The sequence below is a fragment of the Oncorhynchus clarkii genome, chromosome 12, assembly GCF_045791955.1.
Source record: "Oncorhynchus clarkii lewisi isolate Uvic-CL-2024 chromosome 12, UVic_Ocla_1.0, whole genome shotgun sequence".
Classification (NCBI taxonomy): domain Eukaryota; kingdom Metazoa; phylum Chordata; class Actinopteri; order Salmoniformes; family Salmonidae; genus Oncorhynchus; species Oncorhynchus clarkii.
In genome coordinates this window covers 80,330,616-80,355,584 of record NC_092158.1, presented here as the reverse complement: position 1 = coordinate 80,355,584, position 24,969 = coordinate 80,330,616, and the positions used below count along the sequence as shown (strand labels likewise).

Here is a 24,969-nt window from a genome sequence, read left to right as displayed (position 1 = left end):
GAGAGAGAGAGAGAGAGAGAGAGGGGGAGAGAGAGAGAGAGGGGGAGAGAGAGAGAGAGAGAGGGGGAGAGGGAGAGAGAGAGAGAGAGAGAGAGAGAGAGAGAGAGGGGGAGGGGGGGGGAGAGAGAGAGAGAGAGAGGGGGAGAGAGAGAGAGAGCGAGAGAGAGAGAGAGAGAGAGAGAGAGGGGGAGGGGGAGAGAGAGAGAGAGAGAGAGAGAGCAGGCTGCGATGTGCTCCTCTTGCACTAAGGGAGGAAGAATAGAGAAAGAGAGAACAAGACAGAGAACAAGGGAGAGCACGTCGGCCTCTTTCTCTCCATCGGCCCTTCTGGAAGGGCTACTCGCTGCCGGCCTCCCTCCCTCAGATTTATTTTGCAACTTCTGAATCATTTACAGCACAGTACAGACCCCCTGCTCTAATCTCTCAAGCCCCTAGGACCACAATTTCAGGTGTCCGTCCTTGCAGTTGCAACTTTGTGTTTTATTGAAAAGCCTCATTTCTTTTCCTTTGTTCTTTTTAAACCATTTCATCTCCATTCCATCTCCATCAATAATTAGCGACAGCTCTTTGTTTCTGTGAGAGTCCTTCAAATGCCCACCATTGGTCCAGATTTAAAAAAAATCAGTAGCCTAAATGTTGTGTGTAGAGAGCATTGTATTCTGAAAAGAAAATCTGTTGTATTGGGGTTCTTGACCACTGACCAGTGGTCCTATAAAAGCATCTGTGCAGTGATATATATGGCTTTATCTCTCATCCGGCGCCGACAGAGATGGCCGCCTCGCTTCGCGTTCCTAGGAAACTACGCAGTATTTTGTTTCTTTTATGTGTTATTTCTTACATTGTTACCCCAGGAAATGTTAGGTTTTATTACATACAGTCGGGAGGAACTATTGGATATAAGAGCAACGTCAACTCACCAACATTACGACCAGAAATACGAATACGACTTTCCCGAAGCGGATCCTCTGTTTGGCCTACCACCCAGGACCATGGATCGGATCCCAGCCGGCGACCCAAAACAACAGCGCCGCAGCAAGGGCTGATGGAGCGGTATTCTGGTCAGGCTCCGTAGACGGGCACATCGCGCACCGCTCCCGAGCATACTACTCGCCAATGTCCAGTCTCTTGACAACAAGGTAGATGAAATCCCAGCAAGGGTTGCCTTCCAGAGAGACTTTATCGGAGTCGGTACAGCCACCTGTTTTCTTCATGCATCTTGCTGACAGAAACAAGCATATCTCTGGTAAGAAGAAGGGCGGGGTGTATGCCTTATGATTAATGAGACGTATTGTGATCATAACATACAACAACTCAAGTCCTTTTGTTCACTTGACATAGAATTCTTCACAATCAAATGCCGACCGCATTATCTACCAAGATAATTATCTTCGATCATAATCACAGTCGTGTATATTCCCCCCCAAGCAGACACATCGACGGCCCTGAACGAAATTCATTTGACTCTATGTGAACTGGAAACCACATACCATGAGGCTGCATTTATTGTAGCTGGGGATTGTAACAAGGCTAATCTGAAAACAAGGCTGCCTAAATTTTATCAGCATTTTGATTGCGCAACCCGAGCTGGCAAAACCCTGGATCATTGTTATTCTAACCTCCACAACGCATATAAGGCCCTCCCCCGCCCTCCTTTCGGAAAAGCTGACCACGACTCCATTTTGTTGCTCCCAGCCTATAGACAGAAACTAAAACAGGAAGCACCCGTGCTCAGGTCTGTTCAACGCTGGTCCGACCAATCGGATTCCACGCTTCAAGACTGCTTCGATCACGTGGACTAGGATATGTTCTGCATAGCGTCGAACAACAACATTGATGAATTCGGTGAGCGAGTTTATTAGCAAGTGCATCTGTGATGTTGTACCCACAACATCTATTAAAATATTCCCCAACCAGAAACCGTGGATTGATTGCAGCATTCGCACAAAACTGAATGCTGCGAACTACTGCTTTTAATTAGGGCAAGGTGACCCGGAAACGTGACCGAATACAAACAGTGTAGCTATTCCCTCCGCAAGGCAATCAAACAAGCTAAGAATCAGTATAGAGACAAAGTAGAGTCGCAATTCAACAGCTCAGACACGAGACGTATGTGGCAGGGGCTACAGTCAATCACGGACTACAAAAACCAGCCCCGTCGCAGACCATGATGTCTTGCTCCCAGACAAATTAAACAACTTCTTTGCTTGCTTTGAGGACAATAAAGTGCCACTGACACGGCCCGCTACCAAAACCTGCGGGCTCTCCTTCACTGCAGCCAACGTGAGTTAAACATTTAAACGTGTTAACCCTCGCAAGGCTGCAGGCCCAGACGGCATCCCCAGCCGCGTCCTCAGAGCATGAGCAGACCAGCTGGCTGGTGTGTTTACAGACATATTCAATCAGTCCTTATCCCAGTCTGCTGTTCCCACATGCTTCAAGAGGGCCACCATTGTTCCTGTTCCCAAGAAAGCTAAGGTAACTGAGCTAAATGACTACTGCCCCGTAGCACTCACTTCCGTCATCATGAAGTGCTTTGAGAGACTAGTCAAGGACCACCCTACCTGACACCCTAGACCCACTCCAATTTGCTTACCGCCCCAATAGGTCCAAAGACGATGCAATCGCAATAATACTGCACACTGCCCTAATCCATCTGGACAAGAGGAATACCTATGTAAGAATGCTGTTCATCGACTACAGCTCAGCATTTAACACCATAGTACCCACCAAACCCGCCATTAAGCTAGAGACCCTGGGTCTTGACCCCGCCCTGTGCAACCGGGTCCTGGACCTCCTGACGGGCTGCCCCCAGGAGGTGAGGGTAGGTAACAACATATCCACCCCGCTGATCCTCAACACTGGGGCCCCACAAGGTTGCGTTCTCAGCGTTCTCCTGTACTCCCTGTTCATAACTGCGTGGCCATGCACGCCACTAACTCAATCATCAAGTTTGCAGACGACACTACAGTGGTAGGCTTGATTACCAACAACGATGAGACGGCCTACTGGGAGGAGGTGAGGGCCCTCAGAGTGTGGTGTCAGGAAAATAACCTCACACTCAATGTCAACAAAACAAAGGAGATGATCTTTGTTGACTTCAGGAAACAGCAGAGGGAGCAGCCCGCAATCCACATCGACAAGACAGTAGTGGAGAGGGTGGAAAGTTTTAAGTTCCTCGGTGTACACATTACGGACAAACTGAAACTACCTGCCCCCCAGGACACCTACACCACCCGATGTCACAGGAAGGCCAAAAAGATCATCAAGGACAACAACCACCAGAGCCACTGCCTGTTCACCCCGCTATCATCCAGAAGGCGAGGTCAGTACAGGTGCATCAAAGCGGAGACAGAGAGACAGAAAAACAGCTTCTATCTCAAGGCCAACAGACTGTTAAACAGCCACCACTAACATTGAGTGGCTGCTGCCAACCTCCTGACTCAACTCCAGCCACTTTAATAATTGAAAAATGTATGTAATACATGTATCACTAGCCACTTTAAACAATGCCACTTTATATAATATTTACAAACCCTACATTACTCATCTCATATGTATATACTGTACTCTATACCATCTACTGCATCTTGCCATCTTGATGTAATAAATGTATCACTAGCCACTTTAAACAATGCAACTTTATATAATGTTTACATACCCTAGATTACTCATCTCATATGTATATACTGTACTCTATACCATCTACTGCGTCTTGCCTATGCCGTTCGGCCATCACTCATTCATATATTTGTATGTACATATTCTTATTCATTCCTTTACACTTGTGTTAATAAGGTAGTTGTGAAATTGGTAGGTTAGATTACTTGTTAAATATTACTGCATGGTCGGAACTAGAAGCACAAGCATTTCGCTACACTCGCATTAACATCTGCTAACCATGTGTATGTGACAAATAAAATTTGATTTGTTTTGATTTGATCTGACCCCGATTCAACCGATTAAACCATTCAGCAGCTAGTCTATAACTCACAAAGCACTCAAGCAAAGAGCCAGTTGGCTAATATAAAACATACAATTAGGGAGAAGACATGAGATATGTGTTTTACATATATATAGTATACAAAGACACATCACTCTATCATGTTGTTTGTAAGCAGATTACAGAAGACAACTGACCACTGACCAGACTCCATAGTTTGGAACTAAGGTTCTATCTGCATTTCTGCAGATAGTACTCTAAATACCCCAAATCATGGTGTTCAGTTCAAAAGAATACTATAAATAAATTGCTGACACCATTCAAACCAATAAGGGGATGGAACTTTAAAGACAGGTTTCTCAGAATCATATTTTTGCAGATAGAACCTTGTAGTCCTAAATTCTCACAGTGCCAGTGGAAGCTAAGCTGTTAACTAGATGCCTTTTAATCTTCTTTATGAAATGTACACACTTACAGAACAGAGGCACAATGGGACATCAGTCTATAGTCACAACCCTTTCCTGGAAACAACAACACCATATACGAATCACCATCAACATAAAGAAACAAACATCTGGCAAACATCTGGCCCTACACCTATAGGAGAACGTAGTATTGGTAATGGACACCTGTTTCCAACCAGATTCTCTTAAATCCCCCCAAGCCATGTGATTCGGACAGTATTATCTAACAGAATGTATCATCAGATATGGGTTGTGTCCTGATGCATCATGGTTAAATGCTCCCAAGTGGCACAGCAGTCTAAGGCACTGTATATCAGTGCTCGAGGTGTCACTACAGACCCTGGTTTGATTCCAGGCTGTATCACAACTGGCTGTGATTGGGAGTCCCATAGGGAGGTGCACAATTGGCCCAGTGTTGTCCGGGGTAGGCTGTCATTGTAAATAAGAATTTGTTCTTAACTGACTTGCCTAGTTATATAAATAAAACGAGCTTAGGCATGCTGGGTATGGCTGTAGCTGAGCCTATGGCTGTCCGCTGTCCATGCTCAGGGCTCATTTGGACTACAGTACAGTTCTAATTGAGTGGTTGTTACCACACTTCTCTAGATAGAACCTTAGGGTGTTTTTGGCTGAGAGTCACAGTGTGATCGTGTACACATACTACACACAGGCACATATACACACAAACACACACACATGGCCTGGAGCAAATTGATTTTACGCTCTGCCAGATGAATTCTCGTGGCATACAAGTGGTGGAAAAAGGCTGCACGCACAGAAAGAAGGCAGTGACTTTAACAGATTTCCTGTGGGACACTGAGAGGAGTTAGAACATTTGTAGATTTATTGGCAACCTGCTCCTCTACTAATCTGCATAACACCCTTGCTCTTGCTAAGCTAATGTTGCAAGATGTTTTATTGTCCCTTCTACTGTATCACATCTACAGTACCTCCAAGGTAATATAGGAGGAGGTGTTTTGTATATGGAAAAGGGTAGAACACAAATTGCTAAATGTAAACAGATTGCTAAATAGAAACAGAGAGGATGTGATATTCAGAGCAATGAGAACGGTCAGTGGAGACACTGGAATAGACCAGTATGATGTCTGACATCAGGAGACACACAGATGGTTCTAACCTTCTTTAGACTTCTCTGAAGGACAACAAGGAGACAGAATGAAACAGCAGAACAAGAGAACAGAGTAGTCCTGGTCTCTGGATACCTGGCTTTCTGTAACCCCAAACCTCAACAAGCTTCATGACCATGACAGAGACAGGGCACAGTCCCCTAGAGAAGGAAAGGGACAGGTAAGGTCCAGCTTGAGTGAAGCAGTGACTTCTGGGTACTTCTCTGATAGCATCAAGGAAAAATGGCACACTGTGCCTTCAGAAAGTATTCACACCTCTTGACTTTCTTCCATATTTTGTTGTGTTACAAAGTGGGATTAAAATGGATTTAACTGTAATTTTTTTGTCAACAATCTACACAAAAAACATATATATCTTGATTAGAGTATGTTAGAATCACCTTTGACAGCGATTACAGCTGTGAGTTTTTTTGATTAAGTCTCTAAAAGTGTTCCACTCCTGGATTGTGCAACATTTTCCATTATTCTTTTCAAAATTATTCAAGCTCTGTCAAGTTGGTGGTTGATCATTGCTAGACAACCATTTTCAGGTCTTGTCATAAATGTTCAAGTAGATTTAAGTCAAAACTGTAACTCGGCCACTCAGGAACATTCACTGCCTTCTTGGTTAGCAACTCCAGTGTATTTTTGGCCTTATGTGTAAGGTTATTGTCCTGCTGAATGGTGAATTAATCTCCCAGTGTCTGGTGGAAAGCAGACTGCACCATGTCTTCCTCTAGGATTTTGCCTGTGCTTAGCTCCATTCAGCTTATCCTGAAAAACTCCCCATATGGAGAGTGGTACTCAGTAATGTGTTATATTGGATTTGCCCCAAACCTAACACTTTGTATTCAGGACAAAAGTTAATTGCTTTGCCACATTTTCTTGAAGTATTATTTTAGTGCCTTGTTGCAAACAAGATGCATGTTTTGGAATATTTTTATTCGGTAAAGGCTTACTTTTTCCACTCTGTCAATTAGGTTAGTATTATGGAGTAACTAAAATTACTAATACTGAAAGTTTTCTCCTATCACAGCCATTAAACTCTGTAAATGTTTTTCTTTCTTTCCTTCCTTCTTTTCTTTCCAAAACACTTGATAACTTTCTCGTTATCTCTATCAAAATTTTCTAGACCCTAATCAGTCAGGCGTCAAGATGGGTCCCTCAACCGAGACTGCTCTTTTCTGCGTCACGGAGACTCTCCGCACTGCCAAAGCTGACTCTCTCTCCTCTGTTCTCATCCTCCTAGATCTATACGCTGTCTTTGACACCTTGAACCATCAGATCCTCCTCTCCACCCTCTCAGGGCTGGGCGTCTCAAGCTCTGCATATTCTTGGATTGCATCCTTCCTGGCAGGCTGCTCCTACCAGGTGACATAGAGAGGATCTGTCTGCACAACTTACTCTCACCACTGGTGTCCCATAGGGCTTGGTTTTAGGCCCTCTCCTCTTCTCTCTATACACCAAGTCACTCGGCTCCATCATATCATCACATGTCATCTCCTATCATTGCTATGCGGATGACATTCAACTACTTTTCTCCTTCCCCCCTTCTGACACCCAGGTGGCGACGCGCATCTCTGCGTGCCTGGCAGATATCTGAACATCGGCCCACCACCTCAAGCTTAACTTGACAAGACGGAGCTGCACTTCCTTCCGGGGAAGGCCTGCCCGCTCAAAGACCTCTCCATCACAGTTGACAACTCTAGTGTCACCCTCCCAGAGCGCAACGAACCTTGGTGTGACCCTGGACAACACCCTGTCGTTCTCTGCAAACATCAAAGCAGCGACTCACTCTTGAGGTCTACAACATCCGTAGAGTACGACCCTACCTCACGCAGGAAGCGCTGCAGGTCTACAACATCCGTAGAGTACAACCCTAACTCACGCAGGAAGCGCTGCAGGTCTACAACATCCGTAGAGTCCGACCCTACCTCACGCAGGAGGCGCTGCAGGTCTACAACATCCGTAGAGTACGACCCTACCTCACGCAGGAAGTGCTGCAGGTCTACAACATCCGTAGAGTACGACCCTAACTCACGCAGGAAGCGCTGCAGGTCTACAACATCCGTAGAGTTCGACCCTACCTCACGCAGGAAGCGCTGCAGGTCTACAACATCCGTAGAGTACGACCCTACCTCACGCAGGAAGCGCTGCAGGTCTACAACATCCATAGAGTACGACCCTACCTCAAGCAGGAAGCGCTGCAGGTCTACAACATCCGTAGAGTACGACCCTACCTCATGCAGGAAGCGCTGCAGGTCTACAACATCCGTAGAGTACGACCCTACCTCACGCAGAAAGCGCTGCAGGTCCTAATCCAGGCACATGGCAACTCGCTATTGGCTGGGCTCCCCGCTTGTGCCATCAAATCACTGCAACTTATCCAGAACGCTGCAGCTCGCCTGGTTTTCAACCTTCCCAAGTTCTCCCATGTCACCCCGCTCCTCCGCACACTCCACTGGCTTCCAGTTGAAGCTTTCATCCACTACAAGACCATGGTGCTTACCAACGGAACAGCAAGGGGAACTGCAACTCCCTACCGTCAGGCTATGCTCAAACCCTACAACCCAACCCGAGCACTCCGTTCTGCCACCCCAGGTCTCTTGGCCCTCCCACCCCACCCCTGCCCAGTCCAAGCTCTTCTCTGTCCTGGCACCCCAATGGAGGAACCAGCTTCCCCCTGAGTCCCTGCCCATCTTCCAAAAACATCTGAAACCCTACCTCTTCAAACAGATCTTAAATAATCCTCCTCCTCCCCCTCCCCCTCCTTTACCCATTTACCAAAAGGTGCCCTTCATTGCGAGGCATTGGAAATCCTCCCTGGTCTTTGTGGTTGAATCTGTGTTTGAAATTCACTGCTCGACTGAGGAACCTTAAAGATCATTGTATGTGTGGGGTACAGAGATGAGGTAGTCATTCAAAAATCATGTTAAACACTATTTAGCACACCGAGTGAATCCATGAAACTTATTATGTGACTTGTTAAGCACATTTTTACTCCTGAACTTATTTAGGCTAGCCATAACAAAGGGGTTGAATAATTGTCTCTAGACATTTCAACTTCCATTTTTTATTCATTTGTAAACATTTCAAAAAACATAATTCCACTTTGACATTATGGGGTATTGTGTATACAGTACATCAGTGACCAAAAAAACTCAATGTAATTCATTTTAAATTCAGGCTCCAACATAATAAAATGTGTAACAAGTCAAAGGGTGTGAACACTTTCTGAAGGAACTGTATGTGTAAATGGCATAATAAGAAACTGAGCCTCACCAAAATCATTCTCACTTAGAAGGGGCAAAAGTACATTTTTTTATCAGCAAATCTACTTTATAGATTTATTTGGAGTGATAAAGAAAATTATACACTTTTTATTTATTATAAAGTTGCCGTTTATACAACGTAATTTAAAAGGTGAAAGTCTTAATGATCAACCCAGATATGCAACCAGTGAAACAGTCAAATCTCTGTAATTGATGTTACTTTTTATTACACTTATCATTACAATTCACTGGGGTTGCACATGATTTACGATGCTATTTGTTTTACAAAGCAATTATGGTGCAATGATTTCTATGAGCAGCGTGCTTAATTCAAAACCAATAAACAATCATTACCTTCTCTTAGAGTCAAGACACATCAATGGCATCCAACCCGAAAATGTACTGTATAAGCAGTTTTAAAAACACTGATTCTGTTATTTTCTAGTATGAAACACAAAAATAAAACCCTGCCCTGTGTCAGCCCATAGCCTTCCCAGGATGCAGAAACATGTTATGCCAAGACCATTACTGAAATAAATATTTCAACAAGATTGATGGAAAAAAACATATATTATTCTGTTCCCTGAACATACTAAAACAAGATAAACGCTCTGACAAACACACACAGACAAGAAACAGCTGTGATCTTCCAGAAAATTCCTGGATCACTTTAGTTAACACAACACAGCATTTTCATACTCCTTTCTCCAAGGTCAAAGAGGAGAGACATCTTGAGAAAAGTGAGATAAAAAGAGAAAACAGGGGCTGGGCTCAGTGACAGTGATAGTGCCAAGTATATATGAGGCCCAATGTTGCTGTGGCAAGTGGGAGACACATGGGTTAAAGTGATGAATGGTGCCTGGGCTACAGGGAGAGCAACACCAAACAGAATCACTTACTGCAGAGTACTGCCTCTCAGCCCAGAGACTACACACCGCTTCTGGGTGGGCTGGCTGGTGGTCAAGAGCTGGATGGTGTGGACAGGGGGCACACAGACACACTGTCAAGCTACCCTCAGGATTCTACTGTCATTTCTTGATTATTATTTGATTTTTTACATATGACTGGCTGAATTACATAAAACACAATCATATAATTGCCACTAAGCAGGCTATTAAGAAAGTCATTGCATTAGATCATTAGGTTTTAATTGTGCTTGTTAGATAAATTGAGCAAATTGATTGAGCTTAAATTAACTATCCAAAAAGGGCTGTTATTTGTTCTCACTCTGCTGTCTGTGTCTCTCTGCAGGGCGAGGGCTCCACGTTCCTCCAGCTGGGCTCCTCCATCGAGCAGCAGATAAACGGCATGTTCAAGGTGATGGAGGAGTACAACTGGGACAGCTTCGTGGTCATCACCAGCCTGTACCCGGGCTACGAGGTCTACGTGGACTATGTCAAGACCTTCACTGACACCAGCTACTTCATGTGGGAACTGCAGGACGTGCTGACCTTCGACATGTCTGCCGACGGCATGAACGACATCCGGGCACGGCGCCTGCTGCAGCAGATCGACGCCCAGGTACTGCTGGTATACTGCTCCCACGAGGAGGCCCAGTACCTGTTCAGAATGGCCGGAGAGGTTGGCCTGCTGGGGCCTGGCTACATCTGGATCCTCCCCAGCCTTGCCGTGGGGAACCCAGACATGCCCCCACCAAACAGCTTCCCTGTGGGCCTCATCAGCATCATCACCGACCGCTGGCGGATGAGCCTGAGGAAGAGGGTGCGGGATGGGGTGGCCATCGTGGTCAAAGGGGTGCAGAGCTTCCACAAACAGAAGGGATTCATCCCCGAGGGCCACAACGACTGCCACAGCCCTGTTAGGGCATCTTCTAATGATACACTGTTCAGGTGAGTGGAGGTGGAGGGATGGAAGGGGGGCATACTGACATAATGTAGGTTGGAGATTGTTCATTGCAATAAAAGAAGCCAACCAAATTGGAGCGATTAAGTGATACAGTTGAAGTCAGAAGTTTACATACAACTTAGCCAAGTACATTTAAACTCCTGACATTTAATCCTAGTAAAAAAGTGTCTGTCTTAGGTCAGTTAGGATCACCACTTTATTTTAATTAAGAATGTGAAATGTCAGAATAATAGTAGAGAGAATTATTTATTTCAGCTTTTATTTCTTTCATCACATTCCCAGTGGGTCAGACATTTACATACACTCAATTAGTATTTGGTAGCGGTGCCTTTCAATTGTTTAACTTGGTTCAAACATATCGGGTAGCCTTCCACAAACTTCCCACAATAAGTTGGGTGAATTTTGGCCCATTCCTCCTGACAGAGCTGTTGTAACTGAGTCAGGTTTGTAGGCCTCCTTGCTCACACACACTTTTTCAGTTCTGCCCACACATTTTCTATAGGATTGAGGTCAGGGCTTTGTGATCGCCACTCCAATATCTTTACTTTGTTGTACTTAAGCCATTTTGCCACAACTTTGGAAGTATGCATGGGGTCATTGTCCATTTGGAAGACCCATTTGCGACCAAGCTTTAACTTCCTGGCTGTCTTCAAATGTTGCTTCTATATATCCACATAATTTTCCGTTCTCATGATGCCATCTATTTTGTGAAATGCACCAGTCCCTCCTGCAGCAAAGCACCCCCACAACATTATGCTGCCACCCCTGTGCTTCACAGTTGGGATGGTGTTCTTCGGCTTGCAAGCCTTCCCCTTTTTCCTCCAAACATAACGATGGTCATTATGGCCAAACAGTCCTATTTTTGTTTCATCAGACAAGAGGATATTTCTCCAAAAAGTACGATCTTTGTCCCCAAGTGCAGTTGCAAACCGTTGTTTGACTTTTTTATGGTGGTTTTGAAGCAGTGGCTTCTTCCTTGCTGAGCGGCCTTTCAGGTTATGTCGGTATAGGACTCGTTTTGCTGTGGATATAGATACTTTTGTACCCGTTTCCTCTAGCATCTTCACAAGGTCCTTTGCTGTTATTCTGGGATTCATTTGCACTTTTTGCACCAAAGTACTTTCATCTCTAGGAGACAGAACGCGTCTCCTTCCTGAGCGGTATGACGGCTGCGTGGTCCCATGGTGTTTATACTTGCGTACTATTGTTTGTACAGATGAACGTGGTACCTTCAGGCATTTGGAAATTGCTCCCAAGGATGAACCAGACTTGTGGAGGTCTACACATTTTTTTCTGAGGTCTTGGCTGATTTCTTTTGATTTTCCCATGAAGTCTTGCAAAGAGGCACTGAATTTGAAATATTGAATGACTCCAACCCAAGTGTATATAAACTTTCGACATCAACTGTAACTGTAGCAGATTGAGAAGGACTGACTTGACAACATCAGTCAACAGTTACTCAACAGTCATTTAGCTGTGGCTTTTCATCAGCTTAATGTTGTGGTGGGGGGCAACATGGTACTCTCCCTTTCACTCTCTTAACCCCTGCCTGCCAACTCATCCATCCTACCTCTGTCCCATCACCTCACTGTTGGAAGCACTGGCATCACAGAGAGATGATGTGGCCTGTCATACCTGCCCAGCCCAGCCCAAAAGAGCAATATTGCGCCATCTGTGCCAGGGAACATGGAGCAAATCCTATTTGGTTCCAGAACATTTTTAATCAGCCAAAGGGAAGCTCGGCTTCTTCAGGGACAACAGATTTAGCGTCAGCATTTGACACTAGCCAAGGTCATTGAGATTGGACTGGGAGGATTGGAGAGTTTCCAGGCAGGGTACAGGGTGGTATTCTTTATCAATTTTTGTGGACCAGGATCGTAATATGAAATCTGACACAGTTCAGTGGTATTAAAACATCACTTTCTCCTCAGAAGTAATTTTCTCTTTTCTGAAAGTGGCTAGCATGAGGGAAAGATAACTTATATTTTTGTAAATCGAAATCCTTCATGAAAAAGGAGAACCGTCTGGGCAGCTGTATTTCAGCCTTTGATTTGAGTCATGCTGCTGTTTCCAACCCCTACGATTTTCCACTTTAAAGACAAAAACAATCCTGAGTGGAATAGCAATGACCAAAGTTGGTAATATGAGGGTCCGGCAGGCAGAAAAAAGCCTGGTATAGCACTCTCCGTCTGCTCTCCACTCTTTTATTTCCCTCCCTGGCACAATATTGTTCTTTCTCTCAGACCTCCCTATTCAAAGGGAGCAGTGCCTCGCTCGCTCCTCGGCGGTCAATAGACTCAACACCTCATTTAATTAGGTCTCTTTTTAATGAGCTTTTGATTGTAAATCACTCCGCCTGTTCATAAGATTATCACAGATTACCAGATTAAACAAGCCTTTCACATGGACTAGACAGAGGGCCCGTTCATTACCCAGCATGCTTTCATCACCTCTGCTGGACTGAGCGAGAGAGGGAGGAGAGGTGAGAGAGCAGCCTCGCAGTGCGTGATGACAGGGAGTTCATGTCGATAGCTATGTGCAAAACAATCAGCAGGTAGTGCTTTAGAAATAGGATGAAACCATCGGAAGATTGGATTAATGGGCATTAAGTATTAGTATAATGTTGTAATGAGCATTTAACTCTTTGATTGATTTCCCTTGTTTTCAGGCACATGTTAAACGTAACATGGGAACACAACGACTTCTCGTTCAACCCTGAAGGGTACCTGATCAACCCGGCTATGGTCATCATCACCTTAGATCGAGAGAGACAGTGGGATAAGGTGAGACATTATACTTCATTATATTCCTCCCAATCAGTAAAACTAGGGTTAGTCTTTGTGTTATATGACTACAAGTTAATAAGGCTATATAACCTGCTCATTACGAAAAGGAAAAACTCCAAAAAGTGTTATTAACAACACATGAATTACTGCCTCATTCACTGTGTATTTTCATGAACTATCACTGACAGGCCTTGACTTGGGCATATTGTGGGCTGTTACATTTCCTTTGCATCACCTGTTACAAAATACAGACTGTCCACCTTATAGGCTAGCATTTTGCTCTAACTGCCTCCTACCAATCACAGTGTCCTAACCGGCCACCCGGTGTCTCTCCATACCACAGGCCTAGTGTGATTACACGTCTGACAATCTCCCTATAAACACCAGCGATTCAAATGAGCCTGCCTTGCATTCCACTACCTCAGAGCCACCGACTCTTAGCGAACAGAACCGTGTCTCACATATTCATCCCACCTTCACAACACACCTTCCCTCTACCTGTAATGCCCAGTAGGGAGTAGACACTGAAGGGAGGTGGAGGTCGGATTTCTTCCTTAAATGCATTCAGTGGTTGAATGGACGTTGATGTGTGTCAGAGCATGTTGGGCCAAACCACATCTCTGGGTAAACAGCTCCGGGCCTTCTTCAGCTTATTACTTAAACCACATCTCTGGGTAAACAGCTCTGGGCCTTCTCCAGCTTATTACGTGCCATCGATGTTCTCTCATGGTTGGTTCCTATTCATTTCAGGTATGTTATTGAAACTGAGGCCTATGCCTCTGTAATTGGAGGGTCTGACAGCGCGCTGTACTGAAGGCTATCAGATGTGTGGTTGGTCAGAGAGAGAGAGAGAGTAGTAATCTATTGACAGCTTGTGCCAATGGAAAGGTTGCAGTTAAAAATACAACAGAAAATGAATGCGCTGTAGCTGCTGCAGTGTAGTGAGTCCACTTTGAGGATGAGAATTCAACAAGCTTACTGCTGGACGTGATCTAAAAGGCTCATCTTTAAACTCTGTTACTGGACATTTCTGAGCTACTCAAAACATTACCTGAAGTGATACTTCAAAAGAATAACAATAACTTACACTGAGTGCACAAGACATTAGGAACACTGCTCTTTCCATGACACAGACTGACCAGGTGAATCCAGGTGAAAGCTATGATCCCTTATTGATGTCACTTCAATCAGTGTAGATGAAGGGGAGGAGACAGGTTAAAGAATACTTTTTTACCCTTGAGACAATTGAGACATGGATTGTGTATGTGTGCCATTCAGAGGGTGAATGGGCAAGACAAAATATTGCAGTGCCTTTGAACAGGGTATGGTAGTAGGTACCAGGCGCACTGGTTTGAGTGTGGCAAGAACTGCAACACTGCTGGGTTTTTCACCCTCAACAGTTTCCCATGTATATCAGGATGATCCACCACCCAAAGGACATCCAGCTAACTAAGCATCAGAGTCAACAAGGGCCAGAATTCCTATGGAACGCTTTCGACACCTAGTAAAGTCCATGCCCCAACGAATTGAGGCTCAAAGAAGAAGAGAAGAGGAAGATAAGGAGAAGAGAAGAAGAAGAGGAGAAGAGGAGGAGAAGAAGAAGAGAAGGAGAAGAAGAGAAGGAGAAGAAGAGGAGAAGAAGAGAAGAAGTATAGAAGGAGAAGAAGAAGAGGAGAATAAGAAAAAGAGAAGGAGAAGAAGAGGAGGAGAAGAGAAGATGAAGAAAAAGAGAAGGAGAAGAAGAGGAGGAGATGAAGAGAAGATGAAGAAAAAAGAGACGGAGAAGAGGAGGAGGAGAAGAGAAGAAGAAGAAGAAGTGAAGATGAAGAGAATGAGAAAAAGAGGAGGAGAAGAAGAGAAGGAGAGCAAGAGGAGAAGAAGAGAAGAAGAAGAAGAGGAGAAGGAGAAGAAGAGGAGAAGGAGAACAAGAGGAGAAGAAGAGGATAAGGAGAAGAAGAAGGAGAAGAAGACAAGCAGAAGAAGTCTGGGGATCCAGACAGGCTATAGGTATTTGAGATCTTGGCTTCCTCTCTCATCTCCAACATGTTACAAAGGCAAACTGACAAGTCTGTTCTTTGACACAAACAAAGAGGTTTGGCTCTGTAAAGCCATTAAAAAGAGTGAGGGGACACTCTTATGCTCTCTTTTACCATTGTGATCCATTGACAAGGCCCATAAACTAGGGGAAAGGAAGACAAGAGGATTAATCAATAGTCCGGCAGGAGAGACAGGAATAAATAAGCATACCAGTAAAACAGAGGATATTCTAATAGTTGTATTTTGTTGTCCTTTGTGACATCTGACAATAATGACTGCAATAATCAGATAACTTTCAGTATTAGTAGGAGAGATTATTATGAAGCAAAGGCATTTGTCAGTGGTACGGGTTGGCCCCCTGATAAACATTTAGAACAGCCAATCCAAAGAAAGCAGAATTATGCAGTCTTTGACTGCTGTAAAATAATGTATTTTTTATTAAATGTAACCTTTATTTAACTAGGCAATTCAGTTAAGAACAAATTCTTATTTTCAATGGCGGCCTACACCGGCCAAATCTGGACAATGCTGGGCCAATTGTACGCTGCCCTGTGGGACTCCCAAGCACAGCCGGTTGTGATACAGCTTGGATTTGAACCAGGGTGTCTGTAGTGACTCCTCTAACACTGAGATGCAGTGTCTTAGACCTCTGTGATACAGCCTGGATTTGAACCAGGGTGTCTGTAGTGACTCCTCTAACACTGAGATGCAGTGCCTTAGACCGCTGTGATACAGCCTGGATTTGAACCAGGGTGTCTGTAGTGACCCCTCTAACACTGAGATGCAGTGCCTTAGACCGCTGTGATACAGCCTGGATTTGAACCAGGGTGTCTGTAGTGACCCCTCTAACACTGAGATGCAGTGCCTTAGACCGCTGTGATACAGCCTGGATTTGAACCAGGGTGTCTGTAGTGATCCCTCTAACACAGCGATGTAGTGCCTTAGACCGCTGTGATACAGCCTGGATTTGAACCAGGGTGTCTGTAGTGACCCCTCTAACACAGCGATGTAGTGCCTTAGACCGCTGTGATACAGCCTGGATTCGAACCAGGGTGTCTGTAGTGACTCCTCTAACACTGACATGCAGTGCCTTAGACCGCTGTGATACAGCCTGGATTCGAACCAGGGTGTCTGTAGTGACCCCTCTAACACTGAGATGCAGTGTCTTAGACCTCTGTGATACAGCCTGGATTTGAACCAGGGTGTCTGTAGTGACTCCTCTAACACTGAGATGCAGTGCCTTAGACCGCTGTGATACAGCCTGGATTTGAACCAGGGTGTCTGTAGTGACCCCTCTAACACAGTGATGTAGTGCCTTAGACCGCTGCCCCACTCGGCAGCCGGGATATGTCAAATATTATTATTGTTATTGTAAGGTTGTAACTTTCAATGCTCACTTTATTGCATCTTAGATGCCTCGGAGTTGGCCAAGCATCATTTTAGTGACCCCTGACATGAATTAAAGATGGCAGTGCAATCCATACATTCTAAAAAGTTATTGACCAGTATTCTGCCATTGTAGAGGTAGTTGATTGAACACAAACATGTTGTTAAATGTTGTTAATGTGAGCAATGAAATGGTTTTACCCTGCAGTCTTTTGTTGCTGATACGTGTGACAATCCGCCAATATATTGACAGAAACATAAAAGTTGGTCAATATGCTCTATGTGCAAACACAGTAACAATGAATACAATTATCAACACAGTAACAATGAATACAATTATCAACACAGTTCACGATCCATTTTAATGTCGCTCCGTAATAATTAGGAGGCATAAAAAACAATGAACACAAAAACATTCTGGAGAGAATACTTATTCAACTCTTTGTTTAACCTTAAACAACTCTTAATTATGGAACTTCACTGATTAAAAGCACAATATGTGTGCCATTAAGAACGGTTAAATCATCATCACTATGTAAAAGTTTACAACCTCATTCTCAACACATAAAACCATAGAGAACAATAATAGAAGTGTTACTGCTTTGGGCTCTGTGAAAGCCACAGTTTAATTACTGTGCGTGATCACTTTAATTACTGTGTGTGATCACTTCTCTGCAATGAAGCAGAGAAGTGCTGTTCAGCATACTGAACTACTTCCTCACCAACTGTGTTTGGTAATGGAGGAAAGAACAGATAAAGAGTTTGGTCCTCTGTGACTGGCTGATCCTCACAGCTTAAGTACAGATGTTCAGAGTGAGACAAGACAAACCTCTCTAACTTAGTGCAAGGAGACGTCACAGGTGGTGCAACTACACAGTGTGTGCCTCAGGATTGTTGAGGTCTATTTAAAATGGGCAAAGATCTTGTCTTTCTGCATCCTGATATATATTTGATCGACTGTATGTTTTCCTTGTGGAAATGAGAGAATCCATCACTTAGCATTCAACAGTAAAATGTATTTCCTTTTTTTCTATAATAGAATACACAGGAAAATCTATAACAAAAAATGCAGACCTGGAAATAACATTTCCTCGACTTAATCTATCCTGGCATTTCCCACACGGCTGCATGGAAATCTCTGAGGAGTAGTTTGAGATGTGATTGTATTGCAGGTTTGAATACCGATAAGCTAAAGTATGACTAATGCCTGTTATTTTCCCTTCTCTCTCTCCTCTTCCAGGTGGGGAACTATGAGATGGGGATCCTGCAGATGAGATACCCGGTGTGGCCTCGCTACGGCACCTATCTGGAGCCCGTATCAGATAACAGACACTTGACTGTGGCCACACTGGAGGAACGTCCCTTTGTCATAGTGGAGGCTGTCGACCCCATGACTGGGACCTGTGTCAGCAACACTGTGCCCTGCCGCCGCCAGTCCAACAAGACAGAGACGTGAGTGGAACAGTATTCCTCTCTGATATTAATGACAACAAACTTTTTCTGATGAGAAGAATGAAACAGAGCATAAAAGTGTAGCGTACTACTATGGTGATGTACATCCATTATCCTGTTTCACCATTACCTGTTGTCAGGGGCGATTTTAGCATATATATCTTGGTGGGGCAAACTCCCCAAAACATTTTTAGATGCATGCCAGCAAAGCCACTACACAACACAAAACAACACTAAATAATACATGAATTGCACTATAACGGTGACAAACAATGTCCACAAACTGTTCAAATCAAATCAAATTTTATTGGTCACATACAGATGGTTAGCAGATGTTAATGTGAGGGTAGCAAAATGCTTGTGCTTCGAGTTCCAACAGTGCAGTAATATCTAACAAGTAATCTAACAATTCCCCAACAACTACCTAATACAAATCTAAAGGGGTGAATGAGAATATGTACATGTAAGTATATGGATGAGCGATGGCCGAGCGGCATAGGCAAGTAGCAGTAGATGGAATAAAATACAGTATATACATGTGATATGAGTAATGTAAGATATGTAAACATTATTAGTTGCATTATTTAAAGTGACTAGTGATCCATTTATTAAAGTGTCCAGTGATTGGGTCTCAATACAGTATATACACATGATATGAGTAATGTAAGATATGTAGACATTATTAAAGTGGCATTATTTAGAGTGGCATTGGGGCCTACATGGACCTGTTCAGCACCATTGAGTGAATCCTTAACAATGCTACACCCGGCTATCAGCGGAGCTTTGTCTGGCAGCGAAACAGTTAATTCAGCCTTGTTTACTGCCTTTAAAAAAAAACATAGCTGATATGGCTGACTTGCTTAAAACAAAAATGTGGTTCTACTGACAATTGAGATGTACGAACTATGGCATAAGCGGACAACAAGTGGATAAGAGGCAATCCATAATTTTGATTAAGAGAATAATGAACGATCTAGGACGGACATAGTCAATATAACTATTTGCTCACCACTTTTGAAATGTACAGTGACAGAATTCAGAATATGGGTCGTTCTTACAGTATTCTCCCTGTATACCAAGTCAGAACCATAGGATAAATAAAGGGGGCATATAAACAGACAATGAAAGCTCTTACAAAATTCAATTATTATATTTCTCTTAAACAGACTATAGGATACATGTGCATCACCAAGTCAGAACAGTAGGCTAAATTATGTGGGGAAAGGGACCAAATTATTATGGTGAGGCACATGGGCTACTAACAGATGACTTCACAACATAGACTAGTATTACTTTCTTAGCTACAGTATACATATCTCCCTGGCATATTACATCACTTATGCAGCAGCATACAATACATTTTGGACTCAACTTCTTGTGCTGTGCTCACTTTAACAGGAAGGTGAAGCCGCAATCTTTGTGGGCAAAGTTTGTAATCCAACTTTGTCATCAAAGTCAGGCATTCTCTGGATTTATGGTCCTTTCAAGACAATTGGGAACTCTGAAATAAACAAGGTCGAATCATGAAGTCAATGATCTTCAGGTCAGAGCTCTAGAAAGAGTCCGGAGTTCCGAGTTGGATGACCGTTCAAAACGTATTTTCCCAGTCAGAGCTCATTTTTTTCCCAGTTCCCAGTTGCTTCAGAGTTCCCAGCATGACCAATGTATTCAACCTTTTCTGGCTCATGGCATGTGAGTGTTTATCCTTTTAAGCTTGGAAAAGAGACCCTTAAACCCAGACTTGGACCACACACCCACTCCACTGAATAGCAGGCTCGTGATTGCTTTGCAATGCTTGCAGTTATCCACTGATTTCTTCCAAACCCCTCATTGTTGAATTTGTGATTACCAACTTGTTGTGTAATGTTTATGTCCAATGGCCGATGAGCACCAATACGTTTTATCTATAATTTTTCTTCATATGACAAGGATTGAAAATATTTTGCCAGTAGACTGTTGACATAATTCACGATGATGACTGCTTGTCTAGCTTGCTAGCTAAGATTTTGAAAGTATGATGTTGACATGATCAAGCTATGTTAGATATAATGTGATTTGACATCATTTTATCTGTGGCCAATGACATTGAGCCTTCTTGGATGGGCCCTTCTAATGTAACTCTATTGTAGCACCCAGTGAGGTTTGAATTTTCGAGCTCTCCCTGTAGATGTTGCGGTAACGTAGTGTCCCCATGAGTGACAGAACACTGAGGCCATCACAGCGCAACTAAAGAACATCACCAACTCTCCGTATTTTCCACTGGCTGCCCCACCACCACATAAAGCACTGAGCTAGGCTGAAACACCTGCATTTTGGAGCTGCCTTACTAAATAAATAAAAAAAGAGACCATGTTTGTAAGCATCTTTATTAACAATTTGTTTTGATTTTTATTGTTTGCAAACTGATAATTGACACATATTAATCCCAAAATAACATGCAAAACAGGCAACACATTATTTAGCTGAATTAGGTGGGGCTCAAATCAGGTGTGGCTCTCCCCCACCTTCCCTGAATGACGGGTTGCCACTACTTGTTAAACGTAAACTGAGCTAAGAACTACCACAGACACCATATTAATGACAGTTCCAACATGTAGAACATGCTGTGGTTGATTCATTTGGACTGTAACTTGGAGAGTGCCTTTAGGTGTGAATAGGATGAACAGTCTCTTCCCCTACCGTTAGCCCAGCCATGAGTCCTTATCATACAATAGGGTGAGATCTTCATTAAAGCAGACAGCCAGAGTGAGACATCACAGTAATCACAGTGTGACCCAATAAGGGAAATATATGTGCTGCTTGCTGGGATATCAATTAGATGGGCTGATTAGGCCGCCTCATCAATCCTGGACACCTAGAGACTGATAGTGATGTTCATTAGTGAATGGATATGGGGAAAGGAAACATTATCCATTACTGACAATGGTTGTTAATAAGAAGAGGGGATGAGCTCAATTCAGTGAAAATCTGCTTGGGAAGCAGACCAGATCTTTTTTTAGCTTGCACTGACCAAAACACCCCATTATTATAATCTGCATAGTTGTAGTGTGTTTTGTCTTGACTTAGAGTGCAGTTTGCCATGTTGAACAAGGATTTTTTTTCTTGAGTTCATATGGGAGAAATTGGCTAAACCAAGTAAGCAACTAAATGATGCAGTTAGTGGGTTGAGATAGAGGCCCAAAAAGACCAGCCCTGGGGGCTGATGCTAATAATGGACCCCAGGGCTGTGGTGTTTTTTTATCCTGGCCGCCAGTCATATTTCCTGGCCGGCAGAACAGGGAGCTAGAGGACCTGGCATTCTCATTTATTAAGGGCCATCAGCGACCTCTCTCAGAAACCGCTTCCATGCCCCAAGACTCCCGCCGAGGCCCGTATCGCCCATAACTCACACCTACACGACTCGTCCGAGCTGGGTGCCAGCGCCACGAGCCATCCGTCAGGCGGGAGTATTTCTGGGCCCTCTGTTCCAATCCCTCAAGCCCTCAGCAGACGAGAGAAACGAGGAAGCCTGCGTACCGGACCATCTGTGCGGCTTCGCATGGAGACACACTTATTCCTCCTTGAAGAGACAAAACAAACAGTCACTCTGTTCACTCTGCTCCACTGTGGTCAGACTGATAAAACTTATGTGTCAGGTTGTCCAGAGAGACAAGTCCTATTCTTCTGTAAAGCTCTTTGTAATGTTTTTCACTTCACTAGCTTGTTACAGACCCTTACAGTGACCACACGTCAGCGCATTAGCCTCTTGCCATTGCTGGTGATCCCTAGGTGAACAGTAGCGTTGACGTTAGACGATGATGTCATCATATAACAATTTTGCCTAATGAGAGCGAGATGATAATAGGTTGATTTGATTAAAACTGAGACTGGGTTCAGCAGTGGGTGAGCCCCCCCGAGCCACACATTGGCAGGAATAATGGACAGCACCGTGGTCCAATTAAGTTTGTTTCAAAGGTGAATGTTTCAAGGGATTCCTGCTGGATATAGGGACCCAAAACAACTGTGCCTTTGGATTTCCTTCAGACAACAAGCAGATACTCATTTACACAAATAATTGTTTTTGTGGTGACAACAACACACACACATTTGTAGCAAACACACAAACACGTGAACACACATGTGCACACACACACCACAAGCACACAAACACACACCACACACCACAAACAGACACACAAACACACACATATTCTCTTATATTCCCAAACCTGTTTGGATGCAATCAGAAGACCACTTAACCTCCCAGCAGTGATCCCTGGCAGCTGGTGAGACAGGGGATGTTGGGACCTGTCTGTTTACTCTGCGATGTCTCACACCACCCGCTCGTTTCCTCCAAACACTTCAGTTGTTTCCTTTTGTTGCGGCTGCAGGTCTGCGCCTCCATCGGCTGTCTGCGCGTCTCATTGCCCCTCGCATCCCTCCTCTTCCCTGTGTCTGAGGGCTGAGGGCACACTCCATTAGTCTGAAGGTCTGAGGGAGGTTAAGGGTGATGTGTCATTAGTGCTCTCTGCATCTCATCATGGTTCACTTGGTCCCCCACACCGCCCCTCCCTAGGTGCCACTGTCGGTGAGCTATGGAATGAGCCCCTCCCCTCTCTGACTGTCTGTTTTCTTCTTCGCTCTATATCAGAGGTTTCTAACATCCTCGAACTGCTGCAACATCAATGTGGTCCCTTGAAAAAAGTCAAATATGTCAACGTTGTGCGCCTCCAAGAGACATTGTGTGACCCTAAGAGACGCTGGGGACCCCCAAGAGTCAATGTTTAATTTGAACCCTGTTCAAGTCTCCAACACACTGTTAATCACGTCACTATGTTTTCCACCCACATATTCCAACGACGCTCCCATAATCCAGTTAGTGTGCAACTGGAGGACATTTTCCTAATCACGTTCCTGGTAATCCTGTTGATAATTTAGAGGAATGGATTATACCAGCGTCAACTTCCTCCACTTGATATGCACAGCTAGTGCTGTCCATTTAGTTCCCCTGGATTCCCCCTCTCTCTCTCTCTCTCTCTCTCTCTCTGTCTGTGTCTGTCTGTCTCTCTCTCTCTCTCTCTCTCTCTCTCTCTCTCTCTCTCTCTCTCTCTGTAGATCAGTTCAGTGGTTGTGTATACAGGTAAAGCTCACTTTGTCAGGGTCATTCCAGCCGCTCCACATGTAGTGGGCCCCATGCTGGTGTACACTTCGTTACCATGGCTTAGCATAAGGATGTGTGTATTGCATTGAGGTTTAGGTCAAATCATTTCGCCAAGGGTAGGGAACGGGGGGGGGACAGAGCAATGCCTGAAGAGGAAGTATTGCTTTAAGCCCCAAAAACATTGGTAATGGGGCAAGGTCTACAGGATTGAGTATGTAGGCTGGTTATCTGCCGTGGACGAGCCCGCCATTAGCCAGGCAGCAAATAATCCAGCATTGTGTTTCACTCCTGCCTTTGTTTGTTTGTGATTCATTTGTGTCAGATTTGTTTTGGTCAGCCCCAGCTGTCCGTCCATCTGTCGCAGCCATGACATAATGCGCAGGCCTGTGGAGCCGCCCAGTCCCTCCAGTTCTCCCTGCAACCCCACTCCTGACGTCAGCTCCTGGGCACACATCAAGGAGGTCTTTTTATACCATTCTGTTTCTCTCTGTCACTCTCCCTCCTCCACCTTCTTCTGGTATGTTTCTTCCTGCTACATCTCCTTTAGGAAATCATGCTAATGAGATGTTTGCCATATAAACTGAAGCCTCTTGCTCTATTGCTCCAGGAGCATGACGTTAACGATGGGCTTTTATGAAATGAGAATAGATGTCTTTACAACAATGTTATTACTGTTTGTAACCTGATGGGTGGAATTGGTGCATCGACTATCTTGATTGAAAATGGCCACATTAGCTGAGTTCCTAATTCATCCCCATGTATTATCGAAAAATTACGACATGCCATTGGTCACTCATCTCTTCCATTCACATCCAATCCATGTACAGGAGCAGTAGTCGTCATTCAATAAGAACATGAATCAGGTGAAGACTTGTGAATATCCCCAAAAACTCTCAGCCAATAACATTTATAACCCTGGATGAGCGACAAATGGCCACCTTTATATTAATCAATTCACACCTGTCTGTCTCAATCAATAACAAGCTGCAATGGTAACAAACAAACCAATATTCATATACTGAAAACCGATAGCTGTGAGCAGATTAATTACATTTCACAACAATATTTTTGTTGTCTGCATTCTTGATTTAAGCATAGCTGTTCCTTTCAGATCTAGGAAATAATTGGACTGCCTTTGTATTGGCCTTAACACTAGAAACCCTGGCCTGGAGGGAACCCCTTCAAGCCAAACCTAGTCATTTTGACTCCAACATTCTAACGGTACACTATATATCAAATTGTAGACCTTACAATGAAATGCTGACTTACAAGCCCTTAACCAACAATGCAGTTTTAAGAAAAATACAGTGCCTTGCGAAAGTATTCGGCCCCCTTGAACTTTGCGACCTTTTGCCACATTTCAGGCTTCAAACATAAAGATATAAAACTGTATTTTTTGGTGAAGAATCAACAACAAGTGGGACACAATCATGAAGTGGAACGACATTTATTGGATATTTCAAACTTTTTTAACAAATCAAAAACTGAAAAATTGGGCG

The 24,969-nt window shown here is 44.0% G+C and overlaps 1 protein-coding gene across 1 annotated transcript in view; it reads left to right on the top strand.

The window, feature by feature from the left end:
* Positions 1-24,969, top strand: part of LOC139422296 (glutamate receptor ionotropic, NMDA 2C-like) — a 73,820-nt gene that overhangs the window by 26,962 nt on the left and 21,889 nt on the right. Inside the window, exons 3-5 of the mRNA XM_071173486.1 lie at positions 10,055-10,653; positions 13,338-13,452; positions 18,119-18,330. Of these exons, the coding sequence (XP_071029587.1) occupies positions 10,055-10,653; positions 13,338-13,452; positions 18,119-18,330 (926 nt within the window). The remainder of the gene's footprint in view (positions 1-10,054; positions 10,654-13,337; positions 13,453-18,118; positions 18,331-24,969) is intronic.